The following is a 15,706-nucleotide window of genomic DNA, read 5'->3' as shown; positions in this document are numbered from 1 at the left end:
TTGGAATCATCCACTGCTAGGTGATAGGTAACTGGGAGGAAAATGCCCAGCATCTCATTTGCCCTTCTTAGTGACAGCTAGGGGTCTGTTTAACTACCAAAGCCACGTTCTCATTGAGCACCTATCCTTGAGATACTGAGAGCTGAGCTTGCATTTTGGTTGAACCAGCAGGAAGCTTTCTGGCATCACCGTGCTTATCAAGGGGTGGGCTACTGATCGTTGGCCCTAAGAATCAAGGAACATAACTTGAAATACTCAAACTTCACACTGTACTCAAGCATTAGAATATATAAACGTCTGAACAGCAACGTGACTCCTGGGAAAAGTAAATTTCCACCTAAATGAAAACAACTATTTAACTTTAGTGGTCATCTCAAGCAGTCTTTGGGTCACTCATCTAGGTTCGCCACTGGCAAACATGCACCTAAGCTATGAATGTGTACATGGCTGGCTTTTGCATTTGTAATGGTGGAGAAAAGACATTATGATTTTATAATTAATGTCACAGAGAGGATCCTCATAACCTTATCATATGTTATATTGTTATTTATATTTATTAGAAAAACATGTTGAATATAACAAAATACATATATAGATATATACAGACATGCATACATATATACACATACACTATATGCCATGTAATTCTCAAGAAAATTTGGATCGAACAAATTTTGGGCCAGTTAAATTCGTCATTTTATAGAACTGAAAAACAAACATTTTGCCTCTGCTACTGTGGCCTTGTAGATTTCTTCCCAGGACGGGCCCTGCCATTCTTTCTCCGTGGCTTCTTCTGATGATTGTTAGCTCTTTTGCCAGCCTTACAGAAAAAGAAAGAAAGAAAGAAGGTTCCTGCTTTTTTTTTTTTATTCTTCCTCCCTACTTTTTGTCCTCTTTGAATACATTTCACAGATGACCGTCTTCCAAAATAACAACATCAATTAATTTTTTTTTTTAACCTGAAAAGAAATCATGTCCGCCCTAGTCCGCCCTAGTCCGCCCTGGCTGTTGGTGTGCAGTGTGTGGAAGAGGCTGTGCCGATGCTGATAAGGTTCATAAGCAAAGAGGCTGCAGCAGGAGACTAAACCCTAACACCCTCAGAAGCCAGCCCTGAGCCAGGTGAGGTGATAAGGTGACCCGCACAGTCTCCCGTGCAGTGGCAAGGAGACGTGCACAGCACGGCCGGTCAGGCAGCAAGCACCTTGAGTTCTGCGCCCTGCTGCTGAAAGCAGTTCTTTTGTGTTTTGTTCTGTGTTTAGACGACAATCTGTTCCTTCACCATGAATGCCCCTGCCTCACCACAATCCTCTCCTCCTTTGCAGAGTCCGATGTTCTCCGAGGGGACCCTCCACTCAACTGCCAAAGCACCTGGGCGCCCCATGGTGCTTGTCCTCCAATGGTAGATGCAGCTGAGTTCGAGAGCATTGCCCAGTGTCCTCAGGAACTCCCCCAGATGATGGCAGCAGGTAAAGGTTGGAGGCCAGTGAGACACACACGAAATCGTTTGCATTCTTACTGGAAAAGCTTGCTCAGCCATGAAAATTGGTGTGGAATCAGGGGCCAGAGCCTGGGGACAGGAGGAAGCTGTGAAATTCAAGAAAAGCCAAAAAAAAAAAATGTGAAAAATCAAATTTAACACAGTTTTCCGGTCTTCTTTATTCTGTTTAATTTCTGCTATTTGTTTTCTAATTTTATTTACCCATTTTATCAGCCAGTATTTCTAAGAAATAGTCTAAAAAGAGGTGATGAACTTGAAAAGAATGAAGAGGGGGTCATGGGAGGGGTTTGTTTTCTTGTTGGATGGTTAGAAAGGACATCTGGACCAGCGTAATCCTCAGAAACAGACACATTTATCTATCTTGCCCTGCTAGGCAGTTGGCTTCCCTCTGCTTTCTTGTAGACCCTGTCCATTAACAAGTGTTGCCTCACAGGAGAAGGAAGTGGTTCTTCACGTTTCCTCAGAGGACTCTCCTTCATGGCATGCACAAATAGTACAGAGTTCATGCCATTAAGTTTTCTTCTAGAATGTTCCATGAACACACTCCTTTATGCTCCCATCTTTATGCGTCTGTCCTAATGCTCTTATATCTGTAGAAATTATTCATGTAGCGTAGATCGTGGTGTTTTTTTAATGTCTTGGCCATGTGCTAGATAAAGCCTTGTATCTTTAGAAACAAGGGAAGAGCCTTGCCTGTCAACACTAAGCTGAGTTTGTTTCTCCCGCAGCAGCTGATGGTTTGGGGAGTATAGCCCTAGACACTACTCAGCTCAACATGTCTGTCACCGATCCCACAGCCTGGGCCACGGCTATGAATAACTTGGGCATGGTTCCCGTGGGGTTGCCTGGCCAGCAGCTCGTGTCTGGTAAGCTTTCTCCTGGTTTCAAAGATGCCTCGCAGTATTGCCAAACACTGTGGGTGACAGGTGTTCCATGGTAATCCCTCTACATGCCTGGATTGAACATGGCTTTTGATTTTTTGACTGGAGCATGTCTCGCTGTTTGCACGAGTTTGTTTTCCTCTGCACTTTGCTCTTTTCAGCCGCAGCAACACTCACCCTCAGCGCTGTTGGTACACACCGCATCTTTCCTCCACAGCCCTGCAGCGCCCATCACACTCTCAAACTGCTAGATGGGATGGCTGATAGATTCTTTCCAACTTGCAAAACTTATTTCCGTGCCTCGCTCTGTCTGATTGCCATCACCTCTGTGATGGCTTGGAAGAAAATGTTTGGCTGGCGTTTTGACTCATGCTCCCGTGTTACAAACGCGGAAGTAGGAGAAAAGTGTTCGGTGTCACTTTTCTAGCATTGAAGTGTCACATGTAGAAAGTCAGCTCAGCTGACACCATTCAGACTTTGCTGCCTGCCACCGTCTGAGAGAGTAATTCAGAGCAACCAATAGATGGCATCTTTAGAAATAACATTAAATCAGAGGTCATTTAAAGGTTTTACTGCTTAATTCAACATGTGTTTCTTGAGGGTTTTATGTATGCTTTATAAAACAGGCTTTAAAAATTATTATATTATATTTATATTATATATATATATATACATACATACATACCAGTATAAAGCATGTCTCAATAAATTAAAATAGGAAACGAGTGGCAGATGATAGGACTAGAAAGCTGATGTGCGGGATCACGTGTTCAGTGGTGGGTGGTAAAGATGCAATATAGCAGCTTGCTGGTCAGCCCCTGGGGCTCTGAAGGATGGAAGATGAGCTTTGTCAGCAAAGATGCTGGAATGTCTGCCCACTCACTCCACAAATACTCATCGTGGTTCTCATGGGTACAGAGGCCTCAACAGTCAGCAAATGGGCTAGCCCGCATCCTCTTGGGATGTGCATACTGATGGGTGATAGACAGCAGAATAATGGTCTTATTGTCTTTGACCACCAAGTCCAGAGATGGTGGATGGTGTGCACTAAAGTGGAATTGTTTCTCTTTGGAATGTTTAATTCTACCCACAATGCCAAGTTCCATCTCTCCTTCCTTCTTTCCTTCATCCTTTCTCTCCCTTCCTTCATCCATGCTGCCTTTCCTCCCTCCTCTTCTCTTTTGTCAACAGTGTTCATAAACAAAATACCATATTAAATTAAAAGTATACATATATATGTATGTACATATGGTTTCTCTTCTAAAACTTTTATATGTATTGATGATTTGCTTGCATGTAAGTCTGTGTACTACGTGCACGTCCAGTGCTCATAGAGCCCGGAAGAGAGCATCGAACCCCCGGAACTGTGATCACAAACAGTTGAAACAGTTGTGATCTACTGCGTGAGCTCTGAGAATGGAGCCCAGGTCCTCTGGAAGGGCAGCCAGTGTTCCTAATCATGGAGCCACTTCTCCACCATCATGGTTTCTTTCTAGCACAGCAAAACGGAGCAGGAGAGGAGGTAGGCGACAGGAAAACTGTGAGACCAGGAAACCTAAAGGGGAGAAATAGACTGGACTGCAGCCGGTTGAGATGGTCCACACCTACAATTCCAGCACTAGGGAGGCTGAGGCAGGAGGATTGTGAGTTTCTGGCCAGTTTGGCTATGTTGCTAGTGAAATCACACCTTGAAACATGTTATGGAATTACGATGATTGGCAGCCATTCTGCTCTACGGGTGGTTGTACAGCATAAAGGGCATTGTCTGCATTGCAAATGAGCTTATCCAGGCCTTTTTCTCGGAAGCTCATCCAGGCAGATACTTCCTTTCGATAATGTGAGAGTGGAGATTTGTACTCCCCACTTACCTTTCCCCAGCTGCCTAATTGAAATATTCACACAGCAGAGATGGCTTCACCCTCGTCCCAGCTCCCATTTCTCTCAGAAAACTAGAGTGACTTCTATAGTAAGCCCAAACCGCAATAATTCATTATTTTTTCCTCACAATTTGGAGTCTTCTGACATTTTAACCATGACCAATTTATGATTTTCCTAGCAACCTACCATGAAAAGAATTACAGCCCTACTCGTTAAAGATTTACCGTATCTGCCCTGAATTGCTTTCTCTATCTCCTGTATTAGCCAGACAGCCGAAACTGGTTTTGAGCCTTTCAGAGTATCTCCGGGCTTTTCTTCTTCACTTCTGTAGCCCAATGAGGTAAACTGTACTTGGCTATGTCCTCCGCTAACTGCAATTCTTTTTTTTTTTTTTTTTTTTTTTTGGTTTTTTGAGACAGGGTTTCTCTGTGGTTTTGGAGCCTGTCCTGGAACTAGCTCTTGTAGACCAGGCTGGTCTGGTCTCGAACTCACAGAGATCTGCCTGCCTCTGCCTCCTGAGTGCTGGGATTAAAGGCGTGTGCCACCACCGCCCGGCCGCTAACTGCAATTCTTGACCCAGCATCCTGTTTGGTTCTTTTGAAATTGGCTGGTCTTTGTGTGGTTTTCCTTCTGTCTCTTTCTTCCCCTAAGAAATGTTTCAGTCATTGGGAATATGGAATTTTTTTTTTATATGTGTTCTGTGAACATGTCACCTTCAACTATTTCCCACTGTATGCTTTCATGTTAAAAAGGTGAGTCACCTGTCAGGTCGGGAGCCACCCTCCAATTGTTTCATCCATTTCTACTCTTCTGTTCTGAGCGGCTTTCTCTGTAGCACTGCGATCACACATGATCACTGTCATGTGATCATGTCTGCTAAGACCTGTCAAAGCACTTAGTGTGGTAGCTTATATCAAACGTGCATCTCTATGCAACGAGTATTTGCTGAATGTTGTTGGCTTCGTATCCTATTTTTTCCATGTTAAACCTGTTTGTCAGTTTCACACATGTAATAGTGAATTTTAGCTATTTCCACCCGACAGGCCGTTTTCTCATTCCTCTCCCTCTTCTTCTGAATCCCTTTTCTTTCCATCAAGCTTCCCCCGGCTCTCATGTCTTACTGTGCGTGACTCACTGGGTTTGAGTTTCTTGTCTAAGTGTGGGGTAGGTTATGTACAGGGACACCAACCGTCTATAAGTGGCTACATCATTGAAGAAATGACTCTTTTTCCTCCAACAACCATTGACTTCTCCATGACACTCAGGAGGAAGTGGGGCCTCACGAGCCACACCCCCTGTGACAAGTGTTGACAGCTCTGGTCTGTGTAGAGGTCTTGTGCAGATAACCACTGCTGTGATGGGTTCATGAGTAGAAGGCTCAGGATCTTGCTTTCGATCCTGTCCCTGTCATTTTGTCGATGTGACCTAGATGTCCCACTTAGGGCTAATCCCTTCACCATTACTCATTTTGGCATTTGGGACAACTATGAGTTTTTTAATTGACCATGTCACCCACTACAACAATAAAAGCTTTTGTGATGAAGACAAAGAAGAGCGCTCCTTTAAATATAAACACATGAGCGTTTAGAACACGGTTTGAGGGAACCGGAAAGATGGCTCCATAATTAAGAGCACTGGCTGTTCTTAGAGAGAACCTGAGTTTGGTTCCCAGTACCCATATGGTGACTTACAAATGTTTGTAACTCCAGTTCCCCGGGATTTGGCTTCCTCTTCTGGACTTGGTGGGCATCAGGCATGCACACAATACACATACATACATACAGGCAAAACATGTGTATACACACACAGACACACAGACACACACACACACACACACACACACACACACATATATATATATAATACAAATAATAAAAATAAAGCCGCTTACAACCATCTCGGAAAACAGTATTATTAGCTTCCCCAATAGGGCCTGTGACCTCCCCGGCCAGGTTCAGAGAACTAGGCATTAGTTCACTCCTGTGAATCCCGTTTTCTTTAATTTCTTTGTTATGGAAAAAATACTACTCCCTTGGGCATTTTCTCACAGTGCCAGGAAGATGGCACACACACCCTGCTTATGCCCCCTTTCCCTTTTGGTTTTTATTTATGTTTTTCCTCTTATAAATAGGTCATTCTCCTTATGAACTCATTTTACCAAATGTGCTCATGGATCACTTCTAATTGGTGTATGCTTACTTTTTAAAAAATCTATTTTAACACTCTAACTTCATACTTCCTAAAATAATTATCTAGCCTTATTTTTTCTTCTTAATACTAATTCCTTTAAGAATTTTTTCCTTTATGAACTCTTCCTTGTATTTTAAGTATAGACTAGTTTGCATACGCTGGAAGTTGATATATGTATTTTCAGTTTCATATTTTCTCATTGACCCTCCTGTCTTCTATCAGAAATCAGATATCTATAAATGTCTCTCAGTTTTTAAAGTATCTGTTGTCTACTAGCGATCTGTTTTTATTCCAGAACCAAATTGGTCAATTCGTACAGTTGTATAATTTGTTTATGGGAAGCTCTGCCGTCCCTTTTACTGAACTTCATGTGAAGAACTATTTCCTCTCTCAGCATAGCCGGAGTGCCCTGGGAGACTCAGTGTCCTCAGCAGCCACCTCTGGAGTTCTTCAGTGTGACTATAGAAGGTTAGAGGCCATCTTTAACATTTCAGAAGGGACTTGGAGATTATTTAGTGTAGCACCCCTTCCGAGAAAGCGTCCCTGCCGTATCTGACAGGATTATAGAGAAGCTCGTTTTATGAGCGCTTGGCTTTCTCCCAAAGTTTCTGATAGTTTCTAAATGGCCAAGTACTCTTCCCGTATTTGTTAAAATGTAACTGACACTAAGTCCTGTTTCTCGATGCTTCTCCAGTTTATTGAGAGATTAAAATTATCAGCAGAGCAAAGTACACAGTTTCATATCCTTTGATTTTATCAGAAGGATTTCCCCAGGAATTGCATCACTTCTTACCACGGTGTCGTACTTTTCTGATGTGCTGTCTCCTGCTGCCATACATGTGCCTCCGCCATTTATCATCAGGCGTCTGCGCCCGCTCTCACGAATGCCCATGTACCTTCCCGTGAGGTTCTGTGTGACATCATAGCAATGGAGCTCTTTTCTCTTGTCCAGACTATAGCACTATATTGTTATGCATCCGTCCTATGTCCTCAGTCGTTTTCCTCCACTTACTGATTCCTGTTTGCTTTCTCCCATAATCGTTTTGAGGATTTGTGGTTTTTGTTGTTCGTTTGTCTTATTATCAGTTTTTTTTTTTTTTTTTTTTGGTTTTTTCGAGACAGGGTTTCTCTGTGGCTTTGGAGCCTGTCCTGGAACTAGCTCTGTAGACCAGGCTGGTCTCGAACTCACAGAGATTCACCTGCCTCTGCCTCTCGAGTGCTGGGATTAAAGGCGTGCGCCACCATTGCCCGATTATCAGTTTTTTGTACAGTGTTGGAACCATGCTTTCTAAATTGGTCAATTGGAAGATCTGTGTCCCCCTGTTTGTCCTGAGGGAGAGTGACTGTTGCTTTAATATAGAGATGGCCTGATAGCCATGGCCAACTCTGGGGTAAGCCCAGGTAAATTGCTTTCTCTGTAGATTTTCTGAGTCTTTTCTATGTTGACACACAATGTGCAGTCTTCCACAGTGCTGGACCCTGTATGTAGAATTCTCAACTTAATCCGACCTTTAGTAAATACCCATCAGTATTTCCTGAGACACCAGAGTGTGGCTATCTGCTCTGGGCATTTCCTGTCAGCCAAGGAAAACCTCTGCCCATGCATCCACATTTCTTTGTTATATGTGCCACCGCTCACATGACCTTTAAGATTGTGTTTGTGTGTGTTGTAGCTGAACGGCGTCACTATGCAATTCCACCTTTGTTAACAACTGCTCGCTGTTCAGGTCTTTCCTGAAACCTGTTCTCAGGTTCTCAGTTTTCTGTGATACACGTTGTTCCTATCTAAGGACTCCACCTCTGGTGTCACAAACCAGAATCTAACTGTCAAATCCTGAGCTCTGGCCATCTGTGCAGCCAGACACTCTCTTCTCCAGTGTCCAAATCTCTCTCTTTCCCTCCCTCCCCCCACTCATTTTGTAAAATTTAGTCTTTGAAGCCAAGCATGATGGCTCTAAGGCAGAGGTAGGTGAATCTCTATGAGTTCGAGGCCAGCCTGGTCTACAAAGAGAGTTCTAGGACAGCTAGGACTGTTGCACAGAGAAACCCTGTCTGAAAAAACAAACAAACAAATAAATAAATAAAATGAAAGTTTATTCTCATTATGTAGACACATACAAAATATATCTTGATCATATCCACCCCTCACTCTCCCCTGCCAATTCCCCTCAAGATCACATGTCCTCCTTCCTAACTTCGTGTCTTTTTAAAATAATTTTAATTAATGTTTTCATTGTTTAATACTCTCACACATGCATATAATATGTTTTGATTAAAGTTTACTCCCCATCCCAGCCCCCACTGTTCTCTATCAAAGAAATCCACTGTGTCCACTTAGTGCTGCCAGTGTCTGCATTGGTACAGTGCTATCTACTGAATCATGTGGAGACTCTCAGGGACCACATCCTTGGAAATGATTGACTCTGCTCTCTCAGCAGTTACTCTCCAGTATTCTCCAGCTAGGGGTAGGGCTCATGACTCCCCCCCTCCTCCGTGCTGGGTTTATTTATCTGACTTGACCTTGCATGGGTCTCATACATGTTGTCCCAGCTTCATAAGAGCCACTGGCTGTCACGCCCAGGAAGCCCCGTTTCCCATAGTCATCCACTTCCCATCCCTTCTTCCATGACAACCCCTGAGCTTTGGAAGGAGGAAGCATAATATAGATGTCGCATTTAGAGTCAAGTACTCCGAAGTCTTCTCTTCTTTGCATTTTGATCTCTCATTCTGTGCAGTTGTGGATCTCTAAGTCAGTCACCACCTACTGCAAGAAGAAGCCTTTCTGACGAGGGGTGAGAGATGGCATCACCTTTGGGTACAGTAATAAATCATTTGAAGTTGGTTTCATATATAGAGTTATAGTAGTAGGTTGTCCCCTAGGTCACAGGTTCTTGGTCCCATTAATGGTGGCAGGCATGACTTCCATCTGGAAGAACTGACCTTCAATCTAATCCAGGGGGTTAATCCAATACAACCGACCTTTAATACAAAGGGGTTAATTACAGCCGTGTCTCCCTCGCACCAGTGACTTTATCTTTTTGGTTAGTCATAACTGTAGCTCTCACAGTTAGGTAAGAATAGTGATCCCCTCTTTTTTTTCCGGGAGCATACGTAGCACCTCAGAGCACTCTGAAAGCCAGCCATTACTGACAAAGCTTCCAGGTCAAGTTTCTCCATGCTCTATGACTCTAACAGGTGATGTTTTCAGCAATATAATTTGACTGTTAGATTCTGGATGGTAACCAAAAGCAATGACAATCCCCTGTCATGTGTAGTCGGGGGAATCTTTGGGATCTCAGGGACCAACAGCTCCAAAAGAAGTCACCCATTCTTGGCACTGGACTTGATGTCCGGTAGGTAGCCTATGGTATCTCGAGGAATTGTCCCCCTGTTACAGAATAATTCCCATTTAAACTCTCAGGTGGTGAGATAAGGATCATAATGGAGAATCTGGGTAGAGATGGGAGCCCCTACCTGGGCATTTCACAGGGCGTGAGGGCTTCAGGCTAAGGGGTGACCTCGCATCAGAGATGGGAGTCTCTACTGGGGGACGACACGCAGGAAAGGGGGTCCTCATGCAGCAGGTGAGGAGCTGTCATGGGGTCTATCCTAGTTCATTTTCCAAAGGGGTGACAGTCAATTGGAAGGAGAGCTGGAGTGCGGGAGACTTTGTGCATCTCTTCTGGTCATGAGATTATACCTTCCTCTCTCCTGTTTGGTGACATCTTTCTTAATGTCAGCACTCTTTCTTTAGCTCTTATCGATTCAAGTTGACACGAATCTTTCACACTAAGTTCCTTAGCATGCCCTGTGTCATATCTGAAAAAGACATCATACTCCCTCTTAGCCACACGGAGGACCACACACGCCGGAGTGCCCATCCACTGGGGATTACTTTGAAAGCAGGAAGGACTTCTTTACACCTGTGCACAGCTGCCATCATTCTGCATGGCCCTGAGTTCATTCCGTGCTGGCTTCTCCTCATGTTCCTAGCTCCCCGTCTTTACCAGCTCCCTCAACTCTGGAAGTTTAACTCTGATGCATGGGAGGGCTAATGTGGGGTGCTTTCCCCCACTGTCTTTTTTATTATCCACTCCCCTCCCCTGAGGCTTTCATTCATTTTCATTCATCTCTGCTTCCTCAGACTATTTTTTTCTTCTAGTTCCCTCCTTGGGTTGTTTAATCCTCCCAGGGACACCTTTTATCCTCTTTAATGTGCCCAGATATGAAGAGGCATTTGCTAAATCCTTTCATCTCCTCAAGCATTGCCCCTTTAACTGGGATTTACTAAGCCAGATGTTGTGCTGAACGCTGGGATTACGAGACATAGACCTCTCTGCCAGTAGCGGAGTCAGTGAAGAGATAGGAATAGTGAGTAAGCACAGCCAAATCAACGGCCCAAGTGGAGAGGCTTCTGATAAGTCTGGGTGCTATAGGATGCCACTATAGAGGACATGCGTGGCAGTGGTGAGGTAGCTACTGTATTTCTGCAAGGGACTTTTTAAGTGCTACAGATCACCCATAGCAGTGTGGGAAGTTGGCAACAGGTCATTGATACCAGGCTGTAACAGTTGCACAGACACAATACAATAATAAAATAAGGTTAGTCGTAATTCTGGTATCGGAGAGGTAACTATGTGAAGGGTCTCAAGAGACATTTATGAATAATTATAGAAAGATTTGGAATGGTGAACTGAGTCCATGTGGAATATAAGGAAAGTGAGGAATGACCCTGAATCCGAGGAGTCTAGCCTCAGAAACTGACTCAGTGGAAAGTGAGGAATGACCCCGAATCCCAGGAGTCTAGCCTCAGAAACTGACTCAGTGGTGGGGAGGGGAAGAGAAAAGATAGGGAAGGGCAGGTGGCTGGTTTCCTTTTTGGCAAGACAAGTTTGAGGAACCTTTGTGAGGAAGCATGCAGTGAACAGTCTACTTAGTAGGCCCTTGGCCCAGGGAGGATGGGAAGACAGAGAAGTGGCCTTGGCCACCATGACACATGATGGTCTTGCATGCCATGGGACTTTTATGCTGTGCAATTAGGAAGGTCCTCTGTCTGCGCATGCTGATTTCAGTCTGACTTCTGATCTTAGTCCCTCTCTCATATTTCTTCTGTGACCGGCTAGATTCTGTCTATTGCTGGGGTCCAAAGCTTGAAATGAGAGATGGGGGTCTAAGGTAGCAAATGCATTCTGGAAAAGTCTGCCGCTCACCATCCCCTCAGCTCACAGATACTCAGGCACTCTGTCAGTGGACTACTCCATAGGCTTGCGTCTAATATGAAAATAGCGCTCATGCCAGCACGCTTCTCGTGTCAAATGTCTCCTGTGTTGATGATGGTACTCTCTGATCCAGGTGTAATTGCGGGCAGGGAGGAAGCCTGGCACACAGTAGGGGGACTCTCTCAGAGAAGATGATCAGCACTCTCTTTTGTTTTCATTTTCTAACTAGTTGAAAGAGTCCTCTTTATCCAGAGTCAGAAAGCCTTAGAGTTCATGATTTGTAGACCGTACTTCCTGTACTTGTGATGGTTTCGCCTCGCTTTGCACAGTTATTTACCCTTTCTGTCCAGGACATTAGGGCACTGTGTTAGTAGAGTTACTCACACACATCATGATATTTCAGAGGTTCAGAATTTTCAAGGAACCAGAGAAACAGGAATTTCCATGGCAGGCAATGTGCTGAGGGAACATGAAGTAGAAGTTGCAGTCGTTGGAGTGAGAATTGCCTCCCATGGGTCCGTGTGTTTGAACACAGGGTCACCAGTAGGTGGTCTGTCTGAGGCGGTTGTGAACCCTTAGGAGACGCAACTTCATTGACGGAAGTACATCATGTAGGGTAGGTTTTGAGGGGTACGAGCCTCGGCCTCTTTCCTGTTTGTTCCCTCTACTTCCAGTGTAGATGGAAATGTAACAGCCAACTTCCTGATCCTGACAGCGTGCTGTATCTTCCCCACTGTTATGAATTTTAGCTCTCTGGAACCATAAGCAAACAAAACAAAACAAAACAAAATCTAGCGAGGCGAAACCATCACAAGTACATTCCTGTCGGGAATGGTAGAGCGCAGTTTTAAGATCAACACCCAAGAGCTAAAGTCAAGCCAGTCTCTGAGTTGGAGGAAAGCTTGATCTACATAATGAATTCTAGGCCTTACAGTGCTACCTCATGAGGCCCCTCCCCCCAAAGAACCTCTATTACAGCAATAGAAAAGTAATAATACAGATGCTATATCAGTAACTGTGCAAATGATTGTCAACCACGGGCCATTATTGAGACGAGCATTCTTTTACCTAGAGGTTTTTGGGGAGAGGTTGAAAAAGGCTTTGCTAGAGAAGTAATGATTTAGTTAAGCCCTGAGGAAAATCATATATTTTCCCTCACTGAGAACATTCTAATTTGCCAGGGGACAGGAGGAAAATCCATAGTTAAATTCACATACCAAGATTGATCTGAGGGGCCTCAACCTGGTGTGTGTACACTAATACATATTGAATGTATATTGAATCTTTGTTATAATGTCAAAGTCTCTTAATTGTTAATATGCAGTAATTACACAGTGAAGTCTATATCTTTTTTATTTCACTCCCTTTAATTATTCTGCAGTCTTATTTATGTGTTCATACTATGACCTTAAGTTGTAGAAATATCGCATTATGCATCTCCATGACTATCATTTATCTAATAGATTGTCCTGGTTTCTGTGGGCAAGAATTAATTCATACTTAATTCATCTTTGTATTTTCTCTACTACCAAACATAGAGCTTGGAGTTCAAAGCTATATAATTGAGTAGCTTTACGATTTGATTCATTTATATGAATAAAATACAAAACTTAATAAAGGAAGTTTTCTGCTTGGCCCATAGACGTTTCTAGAGTATAGTCTTTTTATCTTTCGTCACAGTGAGATGTCGAGGGAGAACACACTGCTGGATACCACTGATGTATTTTTCTCATAATTGATCATGATCTCTCCAGATTGTGTCTGTCGAAGGAAAGTGGCTTCCCTGTCAGTCCCCATAATGTTAATGCTATCTTCGACCTTTTTGTGCATCTGGAGTGTGTTTGTGAGACTTTCTTTCTTTTGCTTATCTCCTAATTCTCTTATCTGTGCTCCTTCTCAGACTCCTTCTCCTGTCTGATTTCTCTCCTGGCCAAGTGCTCCTCTTCTTTATTTGCATGCCTAAGTAAGGCACTGTGTCTGTCAAACACTTTGAATTTTACATTACCATGGGATAGTTTTTGTTTGTTTGTTTGTTTGTTTGTTTTTTAATTTCCTCAAATGTTTTTGTGATTTGATCAGGATATGGTCCAGTTCCTTGGAAACTGTTTGGATTCTCTCAAAATTTCAGTCAGGCTTGGGTAGCTATGTCCAGGGAACCCTCTAGACTACACAGAATTAAACCAATTCTAGGTGAACTACTCAGGGGACTTTCCTCCGTGGGTTGCCAAGTCCCTCCCCCCACCTCCAGATTCTGAAAACTTGACCCTTTTCCAGTCCCCCTTTGAGCTTCCAACCTGGCTCTGTTCTCATCCTTTCCCCTTGCTTTTGCCTCAGCCTCTGGCATTCTTTCTCAGAACCATTGTGATAACAGTAGGCCAAGGACCCGGAAGATGTGTAGACACAAGTCTGCTAAGTCCGACTCACTGTGCTCTGCCCACAGCCCTGTGGAGGCTGAACTTAAATAGAAGAGAGACTCTGCTTGGATTACCCTTCTCTGTATTGAGTCCTGGATTGTTCCAGAAGGAGGGCTAAGGCCGTCATAGACTCGGTTTCAGATGTGTCCAGGTGTTCATCACCTTGCATGTCCTGTTGTCCTGTCTCTGAAAACTATCACTTCAGATATTCTCCTCATTTTTTTACTCAAGATAGCATATAAAATCCATCCCTGTTACTTACCTGTGGCTGGAAGAAGTGTTCATAGTCTTTGCAAACGTTTGTATGTATCCTTGGAGATCTGAGCCGTGTAAACCTGAGGGTGTGATGTGAATGATTTAAGGAATGCCAAAAAAGGATCGTAACAAAACCTGTCAGTTCTATGAAAGTGGACGGGGAACCTTTGGGGAAGAAGAGAATGAATTGGGGGGGGGGGGGCTTGATAAGAGAAGGTAATATGGGCGTATGGTCCAAGTTCATGATGTGTTCCTATAAAAACACACTGAAGCATGTTGCTTTTATAGTGCACATATGCTAATGAAAACCCAAAACACAGCATAAAACGCATTTCCATATTCTAAGAGCTTACCAGTAATTGAAAATTTAATGCATGCCGAAGACTGGAAATATCTTTGTTTACTATTCTGCTAGGTGATATTAGCCACCTTATAACATGGGAAGGGAGCTAAAGCCTGGGTGACACTAATCAGCTTACCCACAGATGCCGAGAGAGAGGAGGGTAATTTTGGAATTGCTACCTTTCACTCTCTCAAGATTTGTAGAGGAATAACTAAAGAAAGGCCTCTTACAGTTTTGCCTTATGCCAGGCCCATCTTTACACATTTTTGTAGAAATCCTCAGCTCAAAACACTGTTGGCAAGGGAGGAGAGGCATCATGGAGATTTTGTTGTTGTTGTTGTTGTTATTATTATTATATTGGAATTTAAGAGATTTCAATTATCCTATTTATATGCATGTCTCTTTTTTGTGTGCTTGAAATCTGAAGATTCCTAGAAACCCTTTTGGGGACTTAGCGCTCCAGGGATCTAGGATGTGTACTAGTGCCTTACAGGGAATAATTTAGTAATATAAAGCAGGCCGCTGTGAACGAGACTATCATGGCCAGTCCTCAGAGTCAGTAAGTACAGGAATTGTGCATTATGCACCGTATGAAAACTGGAAAGTTCTGTCAAGGAAAAAAATATACTTCAGGTATTTCAAGATTAATGCAAATAAGATGGACATAGGGCAAGTCACCTTAGCCCTTAACTGAATAGGAGATGCAGGAAGCAGACAGATGTGTGAGTTGCTCTGGTAACAGAGGTACCAGTAGCTCCTGCTGATGGAGTTTATCTCTTGGAGGACAAAAAGAGAGTCAGGTACATCTGCTGATTGTAAGTGGGCCGCTGGGGAGCAGAAAATTAGAGAAGGGGAGAATGCCTTGAAGGTCCTCACCACAGTGGGCCAGGGAGGGGTGACTGAGAAGACCAGCAAGGTTGTTAACTGGAATTCAAGAGCCCTACACAGCTTTCCTTTGAAGAGTGGCTCTTCTCAGGGCACAGAGAGTGTTGGTTACACACAGGGCTAGATTGAATGGCTAGTTTAAA

At 43.5% G+C, this 15,706-nt stretch overlaps 1 protein-coding gene across 2 annotated transcripts in view; it reads left to right on the top strand.

Annotated features, from left to right (window-relative positions):
• Positions 1 to 15,706, top strand: part of Enox1 (ecto-NOX disulfide-thiol exchanger 1) — a 561,234-nt gene that overhangs the window by 364,272 nt on the left and 181,256 nt on the right. Inside the window, exons 5-6 of one of the 2 annotated variants that reach the window (XM_057786570.1) lie at positions 1,323 to 1,466; positions 2,230 to 2,364. In XM_057786570.1, coding sequence (XP_057642553.1) covers positions 1,397 to 1,466; positions 2,230 to 2,364 — 205 coding nt within the window. In that variant the 5' untranslated portion in view covers positions 1,323 to 1,396. Of the gene's footprint in view, positions 1 to 1,322; positions 1,467 to 2,226; positions 2,365 to 15,706 lie in introns of both variants that reach the window. The other variant, XM_057786569.1, reaches the window with a different exon arrangement.

Source organism: Chionomys nivalis, chromosome 12 (genome assembly GCF_950005125.1).
Source record: "Chionomys nivalis chromosome 12, mChiNiv1.1, whole genome shotgun sequence".
Taxonomy (NCBI): Eukaryota; Metazoa; Chordata; class Mammalia; order Rodentia; family Cricetidae; genus Chionomys; species Chionomys nivalis.
This window is presented reverse-complemented; position numbering and strand designations above follow the sequence as displayed.